The 25,314-nt window shown below is 45.1% G+C and overlaps 1 protein-coding gene across 2 annotated transcripts in view; it reads left to right on the plus strand.

Moving 5' to 3' along the window:
* The window catches only part of EMB1135 (RING/FYVE/PHD zinc finger superfamily protein), a 182,471-nt gene that overhangs the window by 64,050 nt on the left and 93,107 nt on the right, over positions 1–25,314 (plus strand). For both annotated transcript variants that reach the window (XM_087374238.1, XM_087374244.1), the window contains exons 15-17: positions 22,033–22,103; positions 22,215–22,384; positions 22,492–22,585. In XM_087374238.1, coding sequence (XP_087230364.1) covers positions 22,033–22,103; positions 22,215–22,384; positions 22,492–22,585 — 335 coding nt within the window. The remainder of the gene's footprint in view (positions 1–22,032; positions 22,104–22,214; positions 22,385–22,491; positions 22,586–25,314) is intronic.

Genomic DNA, 25,314 nt, shown 5'->3' on the forward strand with positions numbered 1-25,314 from the left:
GTCACATCTTGCAGACAGTTGTTTCACTCTTTAGCTGATGCACCTCGAGGGGGGACTGTCACATGTGCTAATAATGCTTCATATGCTGTAAAAGACTCATACATTCACCACATTGATGGCTTTGAAACTTCACATGAAGCTTGGGATCATCTTCTCTCAGTATTTGGTGCACAAGGAAAATGCTTCAAATATATCTTGCTCCTTTACCTACAATTGGAATTATTGCATGAAGAACAACAAAGAGAATCAAGCATTTCTTGTGAAGAAGGACTACTTCAACAACAAAGCAAATCTAGTTGAAGGAAGAACTCCATCAGCAAATGACGAATCAAACTTTGAAAATAAAGACTATGCTTTTTAAGCACTTTGTCTTTTGAATTTTTGTTTATCATCACTTGGTCAAATTTTGAGGTTCTTTGCCTGGAGTAGTACTCCAAAAAGAATATCATATGTTATGTCTTTTGTAAATCACTTCAAATGTTCTCTTTGTGCCTGGAATTGAAGTCAACTTGATCTCAATTTCAGCAATTGCTACTTCAGGTTTCAGAGTGATTTTTGATGGCTACAGATGCCTGGTTTATGATCTTCGTGATGACAATGCCATAGTTCTCACTGGTACTTTGCAAAAGGGGCTTTATCACCTTGATCATCACTCAGCTGCACTTTCTATTGAAGCATTTGCTATTTCAGATTCACAGCTTGCTGAAACTCATCTTTGGCATGAGAGAATGGGTCATCTCAATTATAGAGCTCTTGCAAAGCTACATTCATAGCAGATGGCAAATGATGTACCTCAAACTCACACAGTTTCCAAACATCTGTGTGAGGGTTGTCTTTTGGGTAAGATGCATTGGTTTCCTCTTCAAAAGAACTGTCCAAAACTCTCACAAAGGAAATTGCAGCTAGTCCATATCGATGTCTGTGGCCCAATGAGGACAAATGCCATTGGAGGGTACAAGTATCTCATGACTCTCATTGATGATTTCACAAGATATTGCTGGGTATATCCTTTAAAAGCCAAATCTGAAGTTTTCTCATGCTTTCAGAGGTGGCTGAACATGGTTGAGAATGGAACAGGATGCAAGCTTGTCATCCTCAACACAGATAGGGGGGGGGAGTATATGTCAAAGGAGTTTGATGCATTTCTGTCTACACGGGGCATTGTTCATTCATGCACTACTCCTTACACTCCTCAGCAGAATCCTGTTTCTGAAAGGAAGAACAGGTCCACAATGGAGATGGCCAGATGCATGCTTAAGGCCAAGTCTTTGCCCAATAAATTTTGGCTTGATGCAGTATTGTGTGCTAACTACGTGCTGAATAGATCACCTACACGGGCATTGAAGACTGTTACACCTTATGAAGCATGGAAAGGCAGGAAGCCTTCACTTTCACACATGAGAGTTTTTGGGTCTCTTGCATATGTTCATGTACCATCTCAGCTGAGACATAAGCTTGATGACAAGGCAATCAAATGCATATTTATTGGTTACAGCCAGGAGAGCAGAGGGTATTGGTTATACCAACCAAATACTGGGAAGATTATTGTCAGTAGAGATGTAATCTTTGCTGAACATTCAGCTTCTCCTAGCTAAGCCTGATGTTGACATGTTTGATGCCTTTGAATCATGGTTACCTCTGCCATCCTCAGAAGAGGACATTGACCAGCAACATGAGATCCCACTATTCATGATGCAGTCATTGAAGAAAGAGCTGTCAATAGACAGCAAAGGCAAGTTCCCAGATGGCTTCTTGATACATTGAGGGACAGCAAACAAGATCAGCTTTTTGCTGCCCGGAGAAGATCAGGGAATAGACAAATGCATGGTCACTTTCTTGAGTTTGCACTCCTTGCTACAGCTTGCAATGGAGAGCCTTTGTGCCATAAAGATGCTTTTGATAGCAAAGAGTGGATGGATGCAATGAGAGCTGATTTACAATCCATTGCCAAAAATGACATATGGGAATTAGTAGATCTCCCTCCCGGCAAGCATGCCATTGGTACCCGGTGGGTCTACAAAATAGAAAGGAAATTTGATGGCAGCATAGATCGATACAAAGCCCGTCTTGTTGCAAAAGGGTATGCCCAACAACAAGGCATTGACTTTGAGGAGACATTTGCTCCCACATCCAGGATTACTACCATTAGATGTGTCATTGCCATTGCAGCCCATCATCATTGGCAAGTGCACCAACTTGACATCAAGACTGCTTTTCTTCATGGGGATCTGCAGGAAGAAGTATATGTCACACAATTGCCTGGCTTTGAGGTTGTTAATTCTGAAAATAAGGTATGCCGGCTTAGAAAAGCCCTTTATGGTTTGAAGCAGGCACCCAGGGCATGGTATGGTTTTCAGAATAGTCCCATAGAACCCACTCTTTATGTCGGTGGGAGTGGATCTGATTTTTTAGTGCTGATTTTATATGTGGATGATATGCTCATCATGGGCCGAGATACTCAGCAAATTGCGGCTTTCAAGGCTGATTTGCAGCAGATTTTTGACATGTTAGACATGGGACAGATCCATTATTATTTGGGCATTCAGTTTGCTCATGTTGAGGGGGGTATCATGATGTCTCAGTCCAAGTATATTGGACAGCTCCTTGATCGTTTTCAGTTTGAGGATTGCAAGCCAATCTCTACTCCAGTGGACACTGGCTTCAAATTCTCAGCTCATGATGGGAGCCCACCATGTAATATCACTCTTTATCAGTAGGCTGTTGGATGCCTTATTTATTTATGTCACACGAGACCTGACTTGCAGTATGCAGTATCTCAGCTCAGCAGATTCATGCACATGCCCAGTTCACAGCATTGGCAGGGCATTGAAGAGAGTCTTCAGATATCTCAGAGGCACTCAGGATTTAGCCCTCTTCTATGGTGATCAGGGTTCACTTACCATGCATGCTTACACGGATAGTGACTGGGCAGGATGTTCCGACACCAGAGTGTCACATACTGGCAATTGTTTTTTGCTTGGGAATTCATGTATCTCTTGGCTCAGCAAGAAGCAACCAACAGTTGCCACATCTAGTTGTGAGGCTGAGTACAGGGCAGCTTTCACCGCTACAGTAGAGTGTGTTTGGCTTCGACAGTTACTTACAGATCTTGGTATTCGCCAGACATCCTCCACTATTGTCTACACTGACAACCAGAGTGCTTTGGCCATTGCGCGTAACCTAGTGTTTCATGCGCGTACCAAGCATATTGAAGTTCACTATCATTATGTTTGGGAGCGGTTGTCAGCACGAGACATAGAGTTGTCCTATCTTCCCACAGAGGACAACTTAGCAGATATGTTTACAAAGGCACTTCCTCGTCCCAAGTTCGATGTCTTCTGACAAGCTTTACACTTGGTTCCCTTTGTTACATGATTTGACATCCCTTGTACATTCATAGGTGGCTATATCCTTTTGGATGAACATGTGCCACCATGACCAGAAAATACCAGGTATTCTGAGACGTTTCCAGAGTACTTCAGCCCATCCCATGGAGGGGAGTTTGTAGGCCATCTCCTGGTGGTTCTAGTGATGCCCTATAGGCCATGGTATGTGCCTTGTAGGAATAAATATAGGCACTTGTAGTGTTAGTGCCTTTTAGGCCACATAGGACACTTAGTCCTATGTTTCACCTAGGACACTTAGTCCTAGGTCTAGGTACAAGTACCTTGTACTCTCTATTTTCATTATCCTAGTTGACGTGACGGCAGACTCTATCGACTCTGTGCAGCCTGCACTCTCTCTTTCTATTCATTGATCCTACAAGGTGGAGGCACAATAGGCGATAGTAGAGCTCCGGAGACAGCCTGAGGACAGACGCTATGAGGGGTGGGTGGCATGGGTGGTTGAGAGGATCCAGTGGAGCAGTCAGGAGCTCCAGTGTCAGGCTCTTAGACGGAGAGCTACCCTTTAGGAGAGAGAGAGTACTTCGTCGAGACCTTGCGTCTATTGAGAGACTCAGGGGCAGGATCGAGGGTCGCAGTGGCTCAGGGACCGACTGGAGTGTGCACGATTTGAGCTACAGATTTGGAGGTTTGTAGAGTAGAGTTCTCCTACCACTCTTCTAGGGCTAGATGGGTCCAGCAGGGTAACATGATGACCAGACAGTATTTTCAGACGACAAGACCACGGTCGGCAGGGATTTAGCTCCAGCGACTCTGAGACTCACAGGGACGTATGCACACAATCTCTCAGGAGATCTTCGAGATGACCATGGTCTTCTACCGTTAGCTCTTTTAGTCGGAGGAGGCTTCGCCCACCACTCTTCTAGCTAGGCAGGTAGTATGGGAGCAGATTCCGGCAATTGTTACATAGAGTCTTAGCAGACGTTTACTTATGAGGAGCTTTGGGAGGCCTTACAGGCTCTTCCAGCCCAGAAGTGCCTTGGAGAGGACGGCTTGACTTCGAGCTTCTTTCAATACTTCTGGGAGTATATCGCCACCCCATTCAGGTTAGCCTGCCAAGAGATCTTGGACCTTGGATCCCTTCCACATTCCTTGAGGAGAGGCTAGATATGCCTGATTCCGAAGGGGGGGAGATAGGTTAGATATTTGTTAGTGAAGGCTGATCAGCCTTCTTGACATGGCTTACAAGATCTTGGCCAAGGTCTTGAGCTTGTGTCTACCCCACTTAACAGACATCATTCACGAGACGTAGACCAGTTTTGTCCAGGAGCATAGCATCCTGGATAATATCTTCACTTCTGGGAGGCAATGGATTGGTCTAGGGAGGAGTTAGAGCCTCTTGCCATTCTTCTCTGGATTTCAAGAAGGCATATGATAGAGTGGAGTTGCAGAGACTTGGGTTCTCAGAGGGATGGATTAGAGGGGTTTTAGCTCTTTATGCGGGCAGCTCCAGCCAGGTGATTATTAGGGGGCATACAAGAGAGGCCTTTTCACTTTTTCGTTCAGTGAGACAGGGCAGTCCTTTGGTCCCCTACCTTTTCCTCTTTGTAGCGGAGGCCCTAGGTTATTTTCTGCGCTCTCAGGCACTTGGCCTTAACGAGGATGTGGCTTCTGATCCAGTTACAACTGAGCTGAAATCTTCTAGCATCACTGACGGTGTTACGAAAGAAGAGGAGGCTCTTCTCTCGATGCCCTATATCAATCCACTCCCACTTTGGAGGATCCTATTGCAAAAAATGTATTGGGACTCCTCCATAGAGCTAAATCCTTTATGAGTCCAAGTGAGATAAGAAGCGGATCTGGGTTAAGGTACCAGTCTGAATCCGAGCTGTGTTCCACATAACCTATGATTCTGACAAGCTGAAAAGCAACACCCAACAGAACATCATCTGTAGATTTGTTAGAATTATTATTATATTCTAGGCAGTGGCCAAAGTAATGTAATAAGCGGGTTAGGGGCACTTTTTCCTATTAGAGGTTTTTCCCCCTAACCACAATCTAATCTCTAACTACAGTTAGTGATTACATAGGGTTTTGTCTAAGTACATAGGGTTTTGTCACTTAGACAAAACCCTCATCTCTTTCATTGTACTACACTTCATTTTAGTACACTTTCGGGAGTGACCTATGTTCAGCTCACTCTCCATCTTGCTCACTCTTGCTCTCTTCCATTTTTCTCACATTTGGTATCAGAGCAGCTTAAGCTCTTGGACCTGCCCCCAGCTCTCAGATCTGCTACCAGCTCCTAGCTCCCTCGCGTGCAACTCTCGTCCGTATAGCGCATTCCGTACAACCTCGCACTCACAGTCTGCACGCAGCCCAAGTTGCACATTCCGCACCAGGTCCGTACTGCTGCCTCCTCCTGAAACCTTTCGCTCGTAAAAGACAGCCAATACACTTTCACTTGCTCTCCCTCTCTCCCTCTTTCAACAGAGAAACTAGGGCCCAGAACAACAGTCGGGCTGGACCCCCCCGAAGGATTTTATTGCTTGAGAGAAGATGGAGTACATAGTTCAGCATAGTAGCTGTTCATACCAAAAATCCAAACGTGAATAATGAATCATTACATGAGCTCTTAGGCTCCCTTTCTTGGCAACAAGCCACTTGTCAATTTCTACATTACTTTCCTAATTACATGCCACTAAGGGCAACTTTGGAGTCTTCGAAGCACTTGGTCCTGCGAACCGCCTCCTAGACTCTTGTTAGGCTCCGGTAGTACTTAGGAAAATCACTCTTCCTAGTACCTGCAACAATTAATTAAAGCGCACCACCATGGCATCCATTAATTGTGTTAGATATCAATGCTCCACTCTCGTGTAACTACGCGGGAACCAGCTAAACTCTACTTGTAAGCCCCCCATATGAGGAGAAGGCATTTGAGTAGCTCGGTTATCCGGTAGGTCCTGGTTTGGACACTAGATGGGGGCCATGTGTGGCCTGATGGTTGGACGGAGTTGGCACACTGCCAACTAGGCTACATGCAAGTGCGGGAAGGCATCCCATGACAGACCGCACTGAGGGTAGACAGAGCATTTTCTGGGGCAACCCACTCTCGGGTTGCGGGACCCGTTTGGAGTCCCAGATGATCTTGGATGGCTGTGGGCCGAACGGCGACCATAGGTCAGTTGCTCTATTTTACGCCACGGTTCTATCATGTGGTCGGTGGCCTATTTCGAGACCGACCCCTAGTCGACCGTTTTGGGCGGACTTGGTCGGTCACCCAATTGGGTCCAACTGACTACGACTAGTGGCTATATAAGAGCGAGCCCGTGAAGCCCATTTCATCACTGGCTACAGCAGCCCTGATTCCTTGCATCCAGCCTCCGTCCTCTACTGTTTCCAGCTTGCCATCGAAGCTTCTTTCACAGGAGCGCACGGTTGGGAGGCAGCGCCATCTATTGTATCAGTTCTACAGTAATCAAATTTTTGATTCTCCATACTATCTGGTTTTCTCCCTTGCGTACGAGATCCTGTTATCTGTTGAGCACAGGCGTATTATTATTTTCTTACATGGTATCAGAGCCTGGACTCTAGCAAGAAGATTTGGTAGTGTGTTTCTGTTTGCGAGCAGATTGTGAGAGATGGCCCAGCCCGCAAGACTGCGAATCCCACCGTTCGGCGAAAGCGAAAGTTGGATGGCTCTAACTATCCTCTCTGAAAGTTCAAGATGAAGACCATCCTAAGTGCATATGAGCTTTGGGACACTGCTACTGGGGTGGACGTGAGGCCGGTGCCGAGACCAGATCCAGCCAATGCAGGACAACAGATAGTACCAACTGCGGATGAGATTCTCGCATGGACAAGAAGAAATGCAAATGCACTGTGTTCTATTGTGTGCAGTGTTAGTGATTCCGTCATGGCGTTAATTCAACATGTCACCACAGCGGAGAAGACATGGACGGTCTTGAAAAATCAGTACGAGACCACGAATCAGACACGGATTCAGAATCTGGAGACTCAACTTGCGAACGAGAAACTTTCTGAGTCTGAAGCGACAGAGAAGTTCATCACCAGGGTGAAGAATCTGCGCGATTAGATGATTGCGATTGGCATCACCATCACCAGCGAGAACCTAGCACGAAGGTGCATACGGATTCTCCCACCAAAGCACGACGGTCTGGTTATGGCGTTGAATACGCAGAACAAAAATCCGCTCAACTTTGAGGATTTCAGCGCGATGCTTTTGGAGGAGGAGATGCGTCAAAAGACGAGGACTGAAGAAGATTCGGCTTTCTGGACTGGATTAAAGAAAGGTAAGGATAAGGACTCAGGTAACCCATGTTCTTCTGATGATAAAAAGAGAAAGAAGAAGATCAAGTGCTTCTATTGCAACAAGGCAGGGCGCAAGTAGAATGAGTGCCGAAAGAAGATTGCAGATGAGAAGAACGGAGGAAAGAGTCCAGCAACAGCGCGCAGGCAATACCAGTAGAGCTGTTCGTAGTAATTGAGGAGATTTGCACGGAGGCAGTTCATGTACCTGCGGATGAACCTTGGATCATTGACAGTGGTGCATCGCGCCACATGACTAGTCGGAAGGATTGGTATACCTCTCTACAACCTGTAGGGAATGACATCCTGATAGCAATCGGCAATGATGTAAAATGTCCAGCAAAAAGAAAAGTTACGATTGCTCTCAAGTCAGATGGAGTTGTAAAACAGTTGTCCGATGTTCTTTATGTGCCAGATATCCAGAGGAACTTGTTGTCCATTTCTGCGATCACGGATCGGAACCTCAAAGTTCAATTCGATAAGAATGGTGCACATATTTTGGATCTTCAAGGGAAGGTCGTTGGTAAAGGTACACGGCGCAACAACATCTACGAACTCTCAGCTTTCAGTGCTCGACTCGATGTGAAGAACACTAAGCTGTGACATGAGAGGTTTGGTCATCTAAACCTTAGTTCTTTGAAGGAGATGCATAAAAGTGGAATGATTGTAGTCCTATCAGAAATTTCAGATCTGCCCGATGTATGTGAAGCTTGCATGATGGGCAAGCAACATCGGTAGCCCTTTCCTAAAGAGGCAAGTAGGGCAAAGGCTCCTCTAGAGCTCGTTCACACGGACCTCTGCGGAAAGATGGAGACGGAAGCTTTGGGTGGTTCCTACTACTTCATGACGCTGATCAACGACTGCAGTAGAAGGATATGGATATACTTCCTGAAGACTAAAGACGAGACTTTTAGCAAGTTCAAAGAATGGCATGTAACGGTCGAGAAAGAATCGGGGAGGAAGGTGAAGAAATTAAGATCAGACAGAGGTGGAGAGTTTACATCAACTGAATTCGAAAGTTACTGCAAAAGTCATGGGATCAAGAGGCAGAAATCCCCGCCACATACATCACAGCAAAATGGAGTAGCAGAGCGCAAGATGCGCGTCATCTGCGAAATGGACCGGAGTATGATGAAAGGGAAAGATTTACCAAAGACTTTTCGGGCTGAAGCATGTAACACGGCAATTTACATTCTCAATCGTAGCTACACGAAGGCTGTGAACAGGATGACTCCACTGCAGGCCTTTTCTGGTAAGAAACCTTCAGCTGCATACTTCAGAGTTTTTGGATGTGACTGTTTTGTGCATGTCCCTGATGCTAACAGCACCAAATGGGAATCGAAGAGCCGGAAGTGTATTTTCTTGGGCTACAGTGAAGAGGCGAAGGGTTACCGTCTCTATAATCCTGTTACCAAGAAGGTAATAGTAAGTCGCGATGTGGTCTTCTCAGAACAACCGCATCAATTGAAGAAGGATGCTTCTTTCCCAGACAACTAGGACCATGATATCCATCCAGTACCACCACCAACAGCAGACCGAACTCCCCCAACGGTGCTTGGGAGGATTCAAGATAAAGAAGATGAAGAAGAGCCTGCAGAACCACAACGGCAACGGTCATTCTCGAAGTGGGTAAAGCAGCTTTTGGACGGCAGAGAACCTTCAGCCATTGAGGAGGAACCATCCGAACACTGTCGGTCCAAGAGATTAGAGGAGCAAAGAAGGGCGCATGAACACTTGGTCAACTATGCTTTGCTGACAGAGGTGATCCGTGCCTTGAAGAGGCACAGGGTGATGACAGGTGGATGGAGGCTATGCAGTCGGAGTATGGCTCCATAATGAAGAACAACACTTGGGACCTTGTGGATCGTCCACCAAAATGCAAGGTAATCGGCACCAAGTGGGTGTACAAGACCAAGTACAAGTCCGACGGCACGTTGGATAAGTACAAGGCTCGGCTCGTGGCAAAAGGATTCGCACAGGTACATGGTTTTGATTATTAGGATACTTTTGCTCCCACAGCTCGACTAACCACAATTCGCAGTGTTTTGGCTTTAGTAGCCCAGGAAAGTTGGTCCGTGTTTCAGATGGATGTAAAATCCGCCTTTCTGAATGGAGATCTCAAGGAGGAGGTATACGTGGAACAACCACCAGGTTTTGTGATCCCGGTTCAAAAGGTAAAGTTTGTAAACTGAAGAAGGCACTTTACGGGCTGAAACAGGTCCCACAAGCGGGGTACCAGCGAATTGATGCCTACTTTCTGCAAAACAGGTTCAGGAGGAGCCCATCTGATGTAAATTTGTATATCTTCAGAGAAGGAGGCAGGTGTATGATCGTGGTCCTTTATGTGGACGATCTTGTCATAACAGGGAACCATGAAGAGAAGATCTCGCAGACAAAGCATTTGCTAGGAAGAGAGTTTGAAATGACAGACCTTGGACTGATGCATTTCTGTTTGGGGATTGAAGTTTGGCAAGATCCGAAACAGATCTTCATTTCACAGTTGAAGTATGCTGGAGAGATACTGAAGGCATTTGGCATGGTTGAGTACAAGACAGTTGGTACCCCTATGGAGGTTGACGTGAAGCTCTCAAACGAGGATTCATCACCATTGGTGGACGAAGCGAAGTATAGAAGACTTGTGGGTAGTTTGATTTACTTGTGCAACACGCGGTCGAACATCAGCTTTGCGACTGGTGTAGTAAGCAGGCTTTCCAATAAGTCTCGGGAGAACCATTGGAGGACAGGGATGTGAGTGCTGAAATACATCGAAGGCACACTTGATTATGGCATCACCATACCAAGGGCAACATCTTGACCGGATTTTGTGACTCGGATTAGGCAGGAGACGTGGACAGCAGGAGATCAGTCACATGTTACTGTTTCTCACTTGGATCTGGAGCTGTGTCATGGGTCAGCAAGAAGCAACCCATAGTTACTCTTTCTTCTACCGAGGCTGAGTACAAATCAGCTTGCTTTGCTTCTTGCGAGGCAATGTGGTTGAGGAGGATTTTAGGGGACATGGGTGCAGTGCAGAACAAGCCAACGCAGTTATCATGTGACAATCAGAGTTGCATGGCGATTGCAAAGAACCATGTGTTCCAGGCTCGCACAAAACACATTGAGATTCAATATCACTTTGTACGCGAGCTCATCATGGATGGAGAGGTCGACTTGGTGTACTATCCGACTACACAGAATGCTGCGGACATCTTCACGAAGGCTCTTGGAAGAGACTTGTTGGAGAGGCATCTTCATCGACTTGGCATTGGGCCAAAAAAGTAAGTTCACTTGCGGGTGGACATTGAGGGGGGTTGTTAGATATCAATGCTCCACTCTCGTGTAACTACGCGGGAACCAGCTACACTGTACTTGTAAGCCCTCCATATGAGGAGAAGGCATTTGAGTAGCTCGGTTATCCGGTAGGTCCTGGTTTAGACACCAGATGGGGGCCATGTGTGGCCTGATGGTTGGACGGAGTTGGCACTACCAACTAGGCTACATGCAAGTGCGGGAAGGCATCCCATGATTGACCGCACTAAGGGTAGACAGAGCATTTCCCGGGGCAATCCACTCTCGGGTTGCGGGGCCCATTTGGAGTCCCAGATGATCCCGGATGGCTGTGGGCCGAACGATAACCGTAGGTTTGTTGCTCTATTTTACGCCACGGTTCTATCGTGTGGTCAGTGGCCTATTTCGGGACCGACCCCAGTCGACCATTTTGGGCGGACTGGGTCGGTCACCCAATTGGGTCCAATCGACTACGACTAGTGGCTATATAAGAGCGAGCCCGTGAAGCCCATTTCATCACTGGCTACAGCAACCCTGATTCCTTAGCATCCAGCCTCCGTTCTCTACTGTTTTCAGCTTGCCATCGAAGCTTCTTTCACAAGAGCGCACGGTTGGGAGGCAGCGCCATCTATTGTATCAGTTCTACAGTAATCAAATTTTTGATTCTCCATACTATCTGGTTTTCTCTCTTGCGTACGAGATCCTGTTATCTGTTGAGCACAAACGTTGTATTATTTTCTTACAAATTGTTAGCGCTTTGCATGCAAATAATACATTGTGGACTAATTCTAGTCACGGTTGGCGTCCCCACTGAACACATGTGCACACATAACAAATATATAAATATACATTTATTCTCGGGTTGACCGAAGTCAACGCTCGTGATCATAATTAAGGGCTTTGACCAAGGGTTGGGGCGCCTTAATTATAGTCAAGTCTCTCCAACCGAAGTTGGCACAACTCTCCAACCGAAGTTGGCTCAACTTGGTTAACTGTAGTTAACCCTCTTGGCGCATGCCAAATCTCGTTGACCAAAGTCAACACTCTTTGACCGTAGTCAGCTCTGTGGTTCTTTGGTTAACCGCAGTTAACTCTCTTGGTAATATACCAAGTCTCCCCGACCGAAGTCAGGTTTACTTGACCAGAGTCAAGTATCTTTGACCGTAGTCAATTCTCTGACCATTAAAAGAACTCTTTGACCATAATTAACCTAGATGGAAACTCTTTAATTATGATCAAATAAATGGTCAACTGTACTTTGACTTAGGACATTTACATTATGGTGACACCTCCCATCCGTACACTTCTGTCCATACACAGGCGTTGATCACCGTCCGTACAAGCGTACGGCGCCGTATAGCCTGTTGTACTGCCGTACTACAGTACGGTTGTCCATACCATACTGCAGGCTCCTGTGGATATTCTGTACTGTCAGCTCCCCGCACGTGTGACGCCTGTCATCGTTGTAGCTTTGTACGATTTCGTCGGTTCCGTCGTACAGTCATCCGTACACTATAGGGATTTCGTCGTATAGTCATCCGCACATTGACCGTACACTGACAGTTCTGTAGTGTCAGCTCGGTGCAGGCTGAATGTGTCCGTACAGTTCCGTTGCAGGGCTTTTTGGGCAGACATTGGAGCTGGTTTGTAGGTGTTGAAAACAGTTAGGGCATTTGCAATTACACTGCAATTTTTGCAGTGAAATTTGGGGCTTCTGCAAGCAGAGTGCAAATTGTGCAACATTTGGGGCTTTTAGACCATTTGTCCTCTTTTGTATGCAATTTCCCACAAGAAATTGGGGCTTTTGCATTTGGGTTGCAATTTTGCAGGTAAAAGAGCATTTTGGAAGTTTGCAAGCATTTTTGGACTTAGTACAAGTCAATTTGCAGAATTTTGCCACTTTTTGCAGATTCTATTTGCAGATTTTGGGGCATTCAGCAGAGCATTGTGGTGCATTTTGAGCCTTTGATAGGCTATGATAGTATTTGTCACTGCGGGCAGATTTTCTTTGCAGATTTTACTTGTGCATTTTGCATCCTGGGAAGGGATTTTACTTGTTCAGTTTGCTGTTTTTTCTGAGTTTATCTGGCAACAATGGCTCAGAACAACCCCAATGAGGTGTTCGGAGTCCTCACACAGGAGGATAAGTTGGATGGCACCAACTACTCCTTGTGGAGCTTTATGGTTTGCAATATCTTGGTTGGCAGACATCTTTGGGACTATGTCAATGGAGATGAAGCGAGACCAGATACAGTGGCCACACCTGTCACTCCTACCGCTGGAGGCAGGGGTAGAGGTCAAAATGCAGCACAAGTAGTTGGAGCTGCCGCTCCAGGAGCTCCCACAGCAGAGCAGAAAAGATGGGATTCTAGAGATGCACAAGCTCTATCAGTGATTTCTCTCTCTGTCAAGGGGTTCATTATACCTCACATTCAGTCATGCGAGACATCAAAGGCAGCTTGGGAGATACTAGAGAGTATGTTTGCAGCAAGAAATGATGCCAGAGTTTCCTTTATGAAGTGAGAGCTTTCTCATACGCATATGGATGAGGGAGATTCCACGAATTCTCACGTCACAAAGCTTTAGGATTTGAGGGAGCAACTGTTGAATATTGATGAAGTCATTTAGAGATGATTACCACCACTCTGAATTCTCTTCCTGAGTCCTATATCGGTTTCCACACTTCGCTGAATTTGTCATTGAGGAGGGACAGCAATCCTCTCTCTTTTCACGAGTTGGTAGAACTTCTGTTGCGGGAGGAGCAGACATGAAGAAATATGGCAACCCGGGCTGGCGAGCATGGCATGCTTTCCAAGTTCAAGCCTAAGGGAAAAGGGCAGCAAAAGCAACATGCCAATCAGCCCTCACATCAACATAAAGATTCAAGACAGCCCTCTTATAAGGCTAAGGGTGATGCAAATAAGCAGAAAAAGAAGGGCATTTGTCACTAATGCAAGATGCCAGGTCATTATATTGGAGAATGCAAGAAGCGCATAGCTAAAGAGAAGAAAAGGGATTCAGGTGTGGTTGTCTCAGATGCATCAGCTTCTCATTCACATGATGGGGGAGATGTTGCAGCCAACTTTGTGGAAGAGCACTATGCTATTCTGTCTTGCACTTTAGATTTTACAGTGGGTAGTTCAGTTGCTACAACCACTAATGATGATGATCCTTATGCTTTCTTGACTTGCAGTTATGATCCTTCAAAAGATGCATGCTCTCTCAGTGTCAATGAGACACTGAATACTTGGTATTTTGACAGTGGTGCTTCAAAGCACATCACTTTCAAGAAGAGTCTTTTTTCATCTTTGCATTCTCCACCTACCAAAAAGGTGACTTGTGCAAATAATTCTTCTTATTCAGTGTGTGGAGTGGGGGACATTATTCTCACATTCACTAATGGCACATATTTCAGAATTTCAGATGTTCTCTATGTTCCAGGCATAAAGAAGAATTTGATTTCAGTGTCCTCTCTTAATAGAGGAGGATTTCAGGTTGTATTTGATGATGCTAAGTGTGCAATCAGAGACAAAGAGAATGACTATGCTTTGATGTTGTCTGGCACTTTGTATCGGGGTCTTTTTCAGCTTGATTTATATCCGATCATGCATTTTCAGTAAGCACTCCTACTGTTGTGACGCAAAATGCGGAGTTATGGCATGCTAGGTATGGGCACATGAGCTATGGCAGCTTAATGACACTACAGAAGCATGATATGGTTGATGCATTGCCTCCGTTAGAGTCATTTCCTCCTCATTCATGTAAGGGTTGCATCCTTGGCAAGATGCATAGATTTCCTTTCAAGAAGGATGGTGCAGTGAAAGTTACATGCAAATTACAGCTTATTCACAATGATGTCTGCGGTCCCATGAGGACACCTGCTTTTGGGGGTTATCTTTATTATGTTACATTCATAGATGACTTCATCAACTACACTTGGGTCTATGGTCTTAAGGCAAAATCATAAGTGTTTATGCATTTCAAACACTTTGTGGCTATGGTTGAGAATGAGACAAGACTCAAGGTGCAGACACTTCGCACAGATCGAGGGGGGGAGTATATGTCTCATGAGTTTGAGGCATTTTTGGAGGAGGAAGGCATCACGCATCAGCTTACAGTGAGGCTTACATCTCAACAGAATGGCAAAGATGAGCGGAAGAATCACATTCTTATGGAGATGGATAGATGCATGCTTACTAGTAAAAAGTTGCCTCACAGGTTTTGGCTTGAAGGCCTCATGTGTGCCAACTATGTTTTGAATCGGGCTCCCACAAAGGCTTTCAAGACAATTACTCCCTATGAGGCTTGGCATGGGAGAAAGCCTTGTGTGGACCATTTCAGAGTTTTTTGTTGTGTTGCATATGCCCACGTGGCTGTGGAGTTTCGACACAAGTTGTCAGATAAGGCACTTTAATGCATTTTTGTGGGGTATATAGTTCACAAAGCAAAGGCTATTGTCTCTACAATCCTGCTTCACGCAAGATTTTTGTTAGTAGAGACGTTATATTCTCTGAAAATTCAGCACATACACATGCTGAATTTCAGATTCCAGCTTCTTCAGATGATGTTTTTGAGGGGATGCTTCCTATAGCATTTGGTTCCCCAGTTGAGGTTCATGCTGAAAATCAGAACTTACAGCAACCTCCTCTTGATCCATATGCCCCGATTCAACCACCGGTTGATTTTGTATCTCCACAGGGTGTGCATGAAGTTGTCAGGCAAGAGATTCAAGAGATACACTCAGCCAAAATAGTCCCGAATTGGTTGCTACAGACTCTCAGGGAGAGTAGGCTTGAGGCCCGATTGCCTGGTAGGACTCGTAGTGCGGTAAGGCACGCAGGGGGGGCTCTTTCAGTTGAGACAGCTTATGCAGGGACTCTTCTTGATGAAGAGGAGCCTGACTCTTTTTAAGAAGCAAAGGATAATGTGCATGCATAATGAGTTGCAGTCCATTGAGAAAAATCAAACTTGGGATGTTGTGGATTTGCCACCAGGTAAGCATGCCATTGGTACCAAGTGGGTTTTCAAGGTAAAAAGAAGCCAGATGGGTCTATTGACAAGTACAAGGCAAGGCTGGTTGCCAAAGGCTATGCATAGAAGACTTTTGCTCCTACATCCTGAATGACCACCATGCGGTCAGTTATTGTAATGGCTGCAAATTTTGTATGGAATGTCCATCAGTTGGACATAAAAACAGCTTCCCTTAATGGGGACTTGCAGGAAGAGTTTTATGTCAAACAACCTCCTGGATTTGAACTTTCTGGCAATGCACTTCAGGTTTGCAAGCTTAACAAAGCTTTATATGGGCTGAAACAAGCCCCACGTGCATGGTATGCCAAGATAGATGCATTCCTGGCAAGTAAAGGATTACATAATAGTCCCACGGAAAGCACTCTCTACATCAAGAAGGATGGGGGGGATATTTTGGTCATCATTCTTTATGTAGATGACATGCTGCTCACAGGGTCAAATGAGGATATAATTGCAGATTTTAAGGCTGAGTTGAAAGCTGAATTTGACATGATAGATTTGGGCATGCCAAATTTTTATTTGGGGATCCAGTTTATACAAGACAAGCGTGGCATCGTTATGTCTCAATCCAAGTATGTGTTCCACATGCATGATTGTAAGCCTATAGCCACTCCCGTGGAGCCAGGGCTGAAGCTTACTATGTATGATGCAGTTGAATCAGTGGATGTCACACTTTACAGCCAGGCTGTTGGATGCCTCATCTACTTATGCAATACATGGCCCGATATTTAGTATGCAATATCTCAGGTGAGCAGATATATGCACAGCCCAAAGACAACACATTGGCAGGCAGTAAAATGCATCTTTCGTAAGGCATAAAGTCTTATGGCTTGATGTTTCCCGGGGGGTGACTTATAGATGCATGATTACAGTGATTCAGATTGGGCTGGAGACTATGATACCAGGCAGTTCACTAGTGGTAATTGTTTGTTTTTGGGAAAAGCTTGCATTTCTTGGCTAAGCAAGAAGCAATCTACAGTGGCTACTTTCTCATGTGAAGCTGAGTACATGGTAGCTTTCACAGCGACAGTTGAGTGTGTTTGGCTATGACGTTTGTTCGCTTATCTTCATCTCTTATCGGAGGGTCCATCTCCAATTCTCACTGATAGTCAGAGTGCTATAGCAGTGGCAAAGAATCCTGTGTTTCATGCTCGCACGAAGCACATTGAGGTTCATTATCAGTATGTCAGAGAAAAGTGTAGGCTATCTCATGGGCTATCCATAGATGCCACTTATACCTTGGTATGAGCCTTGTAGGCCTAGTTATAGTCAATTAGGACTATATCCATTCCTTCAGCCATTGACAGCTTTCTCAAGCTGTTTGTCAGCCTTTTGAGCTCTCATTCTTACTGATTTGCTTAGTTTTTCGAGGTTTTCTATACATCTGTGAGGACTTGTGACCTCCTAGAGTATTTCTGTCGCGGGAACGCCACGTAAAACTAATCAGGGGGCAAGTTCCAGGCAAAACCAGAAACGGCCGCACCTGGGCTCGTGTAGATGTTCAACGAGGCACCCCGATTCTGAAAAGAATACATGAAACCCTATTTTGGCGCGGAAAATCGGTGCACTTACTGCACATTTATTGCTCGCAGCATCTGTACAGAATTCCGTACACGCTGAATTCCATACTCCTGGATGTCAGTAAGCATTTACTGCAGTACGGAGCTGCCTTGGGGTACATGTCAGTTACATTGAAGGTTTCTCAGCATTTCGGAGCTGCCTCGAGCTGCGTGCCGGCGTTTGGAGCCATTTGGAGCTGCTGAATTGATCCGGAGAGTGCTCTCTGAGCCTTTCGCTCCTCATTTGGCATCCCTTTGCCTCAGGTTGCGAGCTTCTCTCCATTGGATCCCTTTCTCTCCATATCTACGTGCTCTCCTCCTCATGGGAGCACTTCCTTTGCTGTAATTCTCATTTCCAGCCCTCATTTGCTCGCTTTCAGAGCCTGTCAGTGCTGTACATCATTGGGTAAGTCGTTGTTGCATTGGCTTTTTCCAATTTTTGCTTCATTTGCATTTTGGAAAGGCCTCGTGTTGCCTTGGAAGGCCTCGTGTTGCCCTTGGGGATTTTTCTTGCAATAGGTACACCTTGGGACAGCAGAGTCTTTTGCAGACATAAGCTTTGAAGCTTGGGCAGATTTTTAGCACTTGATTCTAAGAGGTTGCCTTTCTCTCATTTGCTTTGCCAGTTGGTGCATTTGCCTTGTATTTCAGCACCATGTCTGGTGGCAAAAATGATTTGTTTGGGCAGATTGGGGCCGATGACAAGCTTGATGGCACCAATTATCCCATGTGGTCGTACATGATGGGACATGTTTTGGTTGCCAAGAATCTATGACATATTGTTTCAGGTTTTGAGGCTAGGCCTACATGCACTGTTACTGGTGCTACACCTACAGCCTCTGCTTCTTCAGGTGATGGTTCTACTGCTATAGCCAGGACTCCTACACCTCCTGCTCCAAGTGCTTTGCCTCCTTCACAGGAGAAAATTCAGTGGGATGGTCGTGATGCCAAAGCACGTGCCTTGATTGCTCTTTCAGTGAAACGGGTTATTATTCCTCATATTCGGTCTTGCAAGATAGCTAAGCAAGCATGGGATTAGCTTGCATCTTTGTGTCAGGTGCGGAATGAGGTGAGGGTTGCCTATTTCCGTAGGCAGTTGAAAAATTTAAAGCTTGATGAGGGTGGTAACATGGATATATTCTAAGCAGTGGCCAATGTAATGTAACAAGCGGGTTAGGGGCACTTTTCCCTCTTAGAGGTTTTTCCTCCTAACCACAGTCTAATCTCTAACTACGGTTAGTGATTAGATAGGGTTTTGTCACTTAGACAAAACCCTCATCTTTGTCATTGTACTACACTTCATTTTGGTACACTTTCGGGAGTGACCTACGTTCAGCCCACTCTCCATTTTGCTCACTCGTGCTCTCTTCCATTTCTACGAGATCGAGAGGTTGAGTCGGAGGAGCATTTTATTTTCAGGTGTCTAGTGTACTACGAGATCTGAGGTCGCTACCATTGCCTCTTCAGAGACAGCTCCGGGCTCCTTTCTAGATTCCTCGCCTACCCAGATCAGAGATGCCTCGCGGCCTTCATTCATGAGGGGGTCCGACACAGAGAGTACTTACTCAGGCGACAGGGCTTGGCCACATCATCAGACACCTCTCAGAGCAAGATCACAGAGTTCTTCCCATTGAGTGACATTGATCGTCGAGTCTCTAGCCGCAGACGTGACAGAGACCTTGACCCGACGACTGTAGCACGACACACGAGACATTGAGGGGACACATAGATCACTCTGGGGGACCTCCCGTCATTGTTTAGACCCGGGATACGTCCCACGGGAGTCATGGTGGCTCTGGTCTTGCGTCGAGCCTCGTCCAGGAGACCGAGACGTACAGCACCCCTTGACGGGCACCAGCGTCCCATCACCGGCTATGCACCAGCTAGGGCGACATGACATATGGAGGATTTTGCTCCACTCCAGTCCTTTTCTTTTCATTGTTACATCCAGATGTATTTGATTTGATTATGTATGATCAGACTTAGGATCCAGCATGGGTGATGATGCTCGTTTCAGTAGCTCCATCCTTACTGTGATTTGTATCAGGTTTTCTTTCAGTCTCATAGACCCATCGGTCTTCTGAAGACTCTAATAAAATTTCTTTCTTTTCTTTTCTTTCTCACAAGATTTAGATAGCTTGCCTCCAGACTGAACATAAAAGACCAAGGCATCCTCATTTGATTGTTGTATTGTTGACCTAAAATGGAATACCTGACCTCATGAAAGCCCCTCTTCAAGTAGAGCAAGAAATAGGCCTGCATGTGAATCATCTCAATCCATGGGTATGGCTGCATCAATCTGCTGAATTCTCCCTATAATTCCTCTGAGGTGACTTACTAATTGTAATTTATGGTCCTTTGGAAGTTTTCTGAAAGCCTTCCAGGATCCCACAAAAGAGGCAAGGCTTCCCTCCCATCTAGACCACTGCAATGGCCTGCCATGCTCATCAAGGATGCTATCATTCCACATGACAGTACGCTGTCTATCAATCTTTTCCAAAGAGCAACGGGGGATTCTATGAAGAGTACTTCTGAAGCTGTCCCAAGCTTTCAGGATAGCAGCCATAAGAATGGTCTGACTCAAGTTGGAGCACCAACAATTCTCAAAACAATATGGTGGCAGGAATGTTGCTATGGTTGGATACCAAGGGCAAGGAAACATCTTCTCGGCCACACTAGAAAAAAAAGGCCAAAGAAAATTTTAAGGGCAAAAATATCCGAGTAGGAGGACCACTAGATGCACATCTCCTTAGGAAGCAGTGACCATTTTTGTTTTCTCCACTTTTGAGATCCCAGCCACAATGTGGAGAAGACTTGGAAATTAAGTGAAGTAGACAAAGTTAAAACTTAATAGTTTGTTTCCACACCATTGAAAGTAGACATGCAACCTTCAGGAAAAAGGCAATGTTAAAAGCCACTGCTTTTTAATGGATGAATACCGCACCAAAGTGCAAACCAAGTACAAAATGAAGGTGCGAAACTATTTGCGGATGCCAAGGGAAAACATAAATAGGTGTTTGCTAAGAGGGCAAGGTACACTCAGGGACTTGACAATCTAGTGGATATACGTAGAAGTGTGGAATTGCAATGGCACTCTTATGTCAGATTTTGGGAACCTTTCTGATAAAAACAAAGGGTCACAGGCCAACAGTAGATATCCTTTGAAGTAAAAGGGCAATAGTAAAAGGCATTTAATTTTTAATGGGTGAAGACTGCACCAAAATGCAGCCAGTACAAAATGAAGGTGCGAAACAATCAATGGATGCCAAGGGAAAAGATAAATGGGCTCTTTGCTAAGAGAGCAAGGTACACATCAGGGACTTGACAAATTAGTGGAATATATGTACCAGTGTGGAATTGCAATGGCACTCTTCTGTCAGATTTTGGGAACCTTTTTTATAAAACTAAGGGTCATATGCCAACAGTAGATATCCTTTGAAGACATAGGTAAGGCAAGGCCTTTCTTACTCAGTAGGCAGCATTACATTGCCTGATCCTTAGCTTCGATAGGAGATCATCTATAGGTAGATCAGTTGGATACTCTATGTTCATTGTCTCAGAAGACGCGGGCAACTCGGCAGCCTACTTGAGAGGATGGCACACTTCAGCCTATTTGAGTCACGTTGCACTACTGTTGTGCTTATTTTTGATTTGTTGGTTTTAGTGAGTGGGAGAAGTGCACAGGCTTTCCCTGTGATATTTTTATAACTGTACTCTACTTCGTCTTATAGGCTGTTTTGGTGTTCTGAAGGCATTAATGAACTTTTCTTTCTCAAGTTGATTACGGCACGTTTGAATTGTTCACATATTGTTGGTAAATATGCCAGAACTGTTTCCTTGCCATCTTTTTGTAACTATTGTCTCGTAGGTTATATTGTCAGACGAATTCTTTAGGCCATTGCTGAAACTTAACTTTTTGGTTGCAGCTTGCAATGCTATTTTCCGCTGAGTATAAGAAGTCATGGTCATCGTGTTTTGTCCTATAGGACAAACAACTTCTGGAATGAGATCTTGCTTGGTTATTCGTGTGTATTTCCTCTGGGGATAATGAAAGCATATGGGGCTATAAGTAGTGTTTATTTACATGTCTGCTGATTATGGAGATGTCACTGACTGTGACTGTTCGTGACTCTTGTCCATGGAATTTTTTTTTGAGCTGGTGTCATAAAAAGGCACAGCAGAGTTTGTTTTGGATATTTCTTCATCTATGAATACGACACTGAATGATTCAATTACTCTTTTCTCTTAAGACTTGGAATGTGCAAACTAAGTGTGGTTGGTCAAATAAGGACTTCAACTGAGGGTCCAGGCCACAACGTTTAAGAGACCTCTATTTTCCTGCAAGCAGGAATTTTCTTCTTTCATTAAGAATTTGCAAGGAAAGATTCTAATTCACCTAAGAATTTGCAGGGAGGCTTAAGTATTTATTTTGTTAAGTATTCTAATTTACCTAAGAATTCTTGTCTGTACACGTTTTGCAGCTGAATCTGATGGGGAGTCAGCAGAGAGTAGTGAAGATTTGAAGATTTGCATAGTTTGTGGCTCTGATGATGTAAGGTTATTAGCTTGTTTTTCTGTGATACAAATTTGAAGTGTCCATCTTTGTTCAATTTGCGTGCGGGCATATTTGGTATTGAGGCCTGATCAATTGTGGTGCTAACAGGTCACAAAGCTTGTCATAGACTGTATTGATTGTGGATCATCAGTGCATCATGGATGTCTCCCGTCGCCAATGTCAATTCCAGTCAATGATTGGAGGTGTCCTTCTTGCGAAGCAGCTCAAAGCAATTATCTGAAAGCCCAGCGTGCATACATGTCTGAGCTTCAACTAAGGTAAAGATAGTTGTTTCCATGTATGCTACCTCCAAAGTAAAATCTAATGAGTTGGGGCTTGCTATATGTTGTTGGGCTTGAATCAATACAATTGGTATTTTAATCAGGTACGAAAAGGCACAAGACAGGAAAGCCAAGTGCTTGGATGCCATCAGGTCTTTAGATCTACCAAACAATCCACTTGATGACATTATTGATCAGGTATGCTGCAATCATCCTGTAAAGTTGATCTAAGAGACGGTTGTAAAATGCACAGAGTGGTGTGAAGTACATACCATGCTACTGTTCAACATAGTCTGAGGTATTTCAGCTTACAAGAGCCTGTGAGATACAAAAGTTGGATAATTGACTTGAGTGTCCATGGAGGAGGTCTTGGTCAAGACAGAGAACCCACAGTATGCTCTTTCAGTGTTACCAGAATCGTTTCAATAAACATTTCATGAATGCTTTCATAGATTTCAACAGAAGCGTTTCGAAATTTTGATAGGAGCTTTACCTAGAAACACACTTTATTTATCAATGTAAAATACATAGTATATATAGCATATAGAGTATTGTATACATAATTATTCATATATAATGTTGTCAAAGAAATCTCAGCAGCAGTGCACAATAAAATCAATAAAATCACCAGGGCTGCCAATACTTGGGTTCTACGTATAGGAGGACTGCCTGAGGGCTAGCATGATAGGAGCATAAAAGAAAAGATTCATTACATCAAGGAAAAAGTCCCCCACATTGAGTCCCACGAGTGGGACTTAGAAGCTATAGCTTGTGTCGTCCAGTAATTTTCAATGGTCAGGTTGAGCCAATGGTCAGTCTTGATTACATACAGTTGACTGCTGGGACCATGTACACATGGAGATACACCACCTACACACATGAGAGGCAGAGCAGGATCGTCTCATCCATAGTCTGAGCTAGGAGATATCACAGTTTCGTAAGGAGGTGGTAGCCGTGGTGACAGCCCTTTGCAGTGGGCCAGCAGTTAAGGCAATTGAGGCATAGATAGCCACCATGTAGTCAGCCATTGCAGAGACTTCTAGGTGGGTGGATGTCGCGAAAGGGGAGCTTGCGAAGACCACCGTTTCAGCCACCATTTTGGAGCAGCAGCAGAGAGCTAGTAAGACTCTCAATATCAGAGTACGTGGCATTCATCGCATAGCTACTACTCCCATGGATGACACGATTTGCTTCGTGAATTCCACCTTGGGAGTTCTGGAGCACGGGATCGAGGGAGCCTGGCGCATAGAATGGGACCCCAAACAAGAGCAACCTTTCATCATTTGCTTCAGAGACACCTAGGCCCGTCGCCTTGCGGCACTGCGTAGACGATCAACCTTCTGTGCCCACCCAAAGATCTACTTAGATGAGGACCTTACACCCCTTCAGGTGGAGGAAAGGGATACACTCATAGAGCAACGGGATGTCGCTTCTAAGGAGGGGAAGTGGGCAGTAGTCCGAGAGTTGTGGGATGTCACCCGTAAGGAGGGGAAGTGGGTAGTAGTTCGAGAGGTGCGGCTCTTGGTAGGTCCCCTACAGGCATCCAGTGGCCCCCCTACATAGAAGGGCAAGGTCTTTGAGATTCAGAGAACTAAGACCCTGACGTATAGTGTCTGGAACTGCAACGGTATTTTATGGTTAGGTCCAAGGAATTTCTCAGAGTCTTGCACAGGTCGAGAGATGGATTTTTACATAGAGACACATCAGAGTCCAGAGCGCCCTTTGCTGATAGTTAGTAGAAGTAGAAGTAGAAATTATTATCGTCCACGGGGGGCCGAAAACGACCCATGGGACCCGAACGGTGTACAAGAAAAGTCTCCTCCGGTGTGGAGGGGTCAAGAATTTTCAAGTTCTTGACGGTACAAAAAGAGGCGGGTAACAAAAGATCCTAATGCTGCCGGCGAGGCAGTGGAAAGGACTGATGTTAAGTGTGTGGAGTCTCCCAGTAACTTCCGGTAGTCCTCCCTAATGTGTGCATAACTGGGACACTGCAGAGCTATATGTGCCTCTGTCTCCACTGTTTGAGAGTCACAAAATCTGAGGCATGTCGCGGAAGATTCAACCACGCTCCCTTCTCAATTGCAAGCATGTGAGATCTAGTCCGGAATCTAGCAATATTTCTGCGATAGAGCAAGGGGATGGAAGTGCTGATGTATGCCTGAGCAGGGGCCTCTTTTGTCATATATGTGGACCAACATGTGGGGTTGATGTGATCTTGGTAATACTCCAGCTTCACCCTCTTCTTTGTTGTTAGCCATTGAGTTTGTAGAGTGCTTAGTAGGGACATCTGAAACTCTTGGATATCAATTCTTGCGGGTGGCATAGTCAGGTATGAGTCTACATTCCATCTCCTGAACCACTTCCTTATATCTGTCCCCCATCCTGTGCAAATGATCTTGCTCTTATGGTTCTTTTGAAGTTTCATGCTGGCCATCCATGCCCTGTGAGGTAATCTTTCCGTTTGCATTTGTTGTACCTCCACTAAGTATTGCAGTACTCTAACCATAGCATGGAACTCGATAGGTCTCCTGCCTGTTTCTAATAGTAGCACCTATGGAGTAGTTGCCTTTACACCTAAGTGGCGGCGTAAGAAAGCCTTCTGCATTTTTTCGATCTCATTCCATGTCGATGGGGGAATGCTGCCTCCCCATACTTCCCCCACTCCATAGAGTATTGTTTGAACCACATATGCATCAAACAAAATGTTCCGAATCTTCCAATTGCGAGTGTTGGTGTGCCTGCAGTCATTTTCAAAGTGATAGTATTTGCCCCAGCCTGCGTCTAGTCTTCTTTGGACACATTGCCACCATCTATGATCTGCTGGAATATCAATTCCTAGGTATTTAAAAGTATTGACATATTCGAGGGGCTGTCCATCGAATATAATGTCTGGGGGATGTAAAGGCTGAATGGTGCACACTGCCATC

The sequence above is a fragment of the Dipteris shenzhenensis genome, chromosome 1, assembly GCF_047967505.1.
Source record: "Dipteris shenzhenensis isolate YYH24624 ecotype China chromosome 1, Dip_SZ_1.0, whole genome shotgun sequence".
NCBI classification, from domain to species: domain Eukaryota; kingdom Viridiplantae; phylum Streptophyta; class Polypodiopsida; order Gleicheniales; family Dipteridaceae; genus Dipteris; species Dipteris shenzhenensis.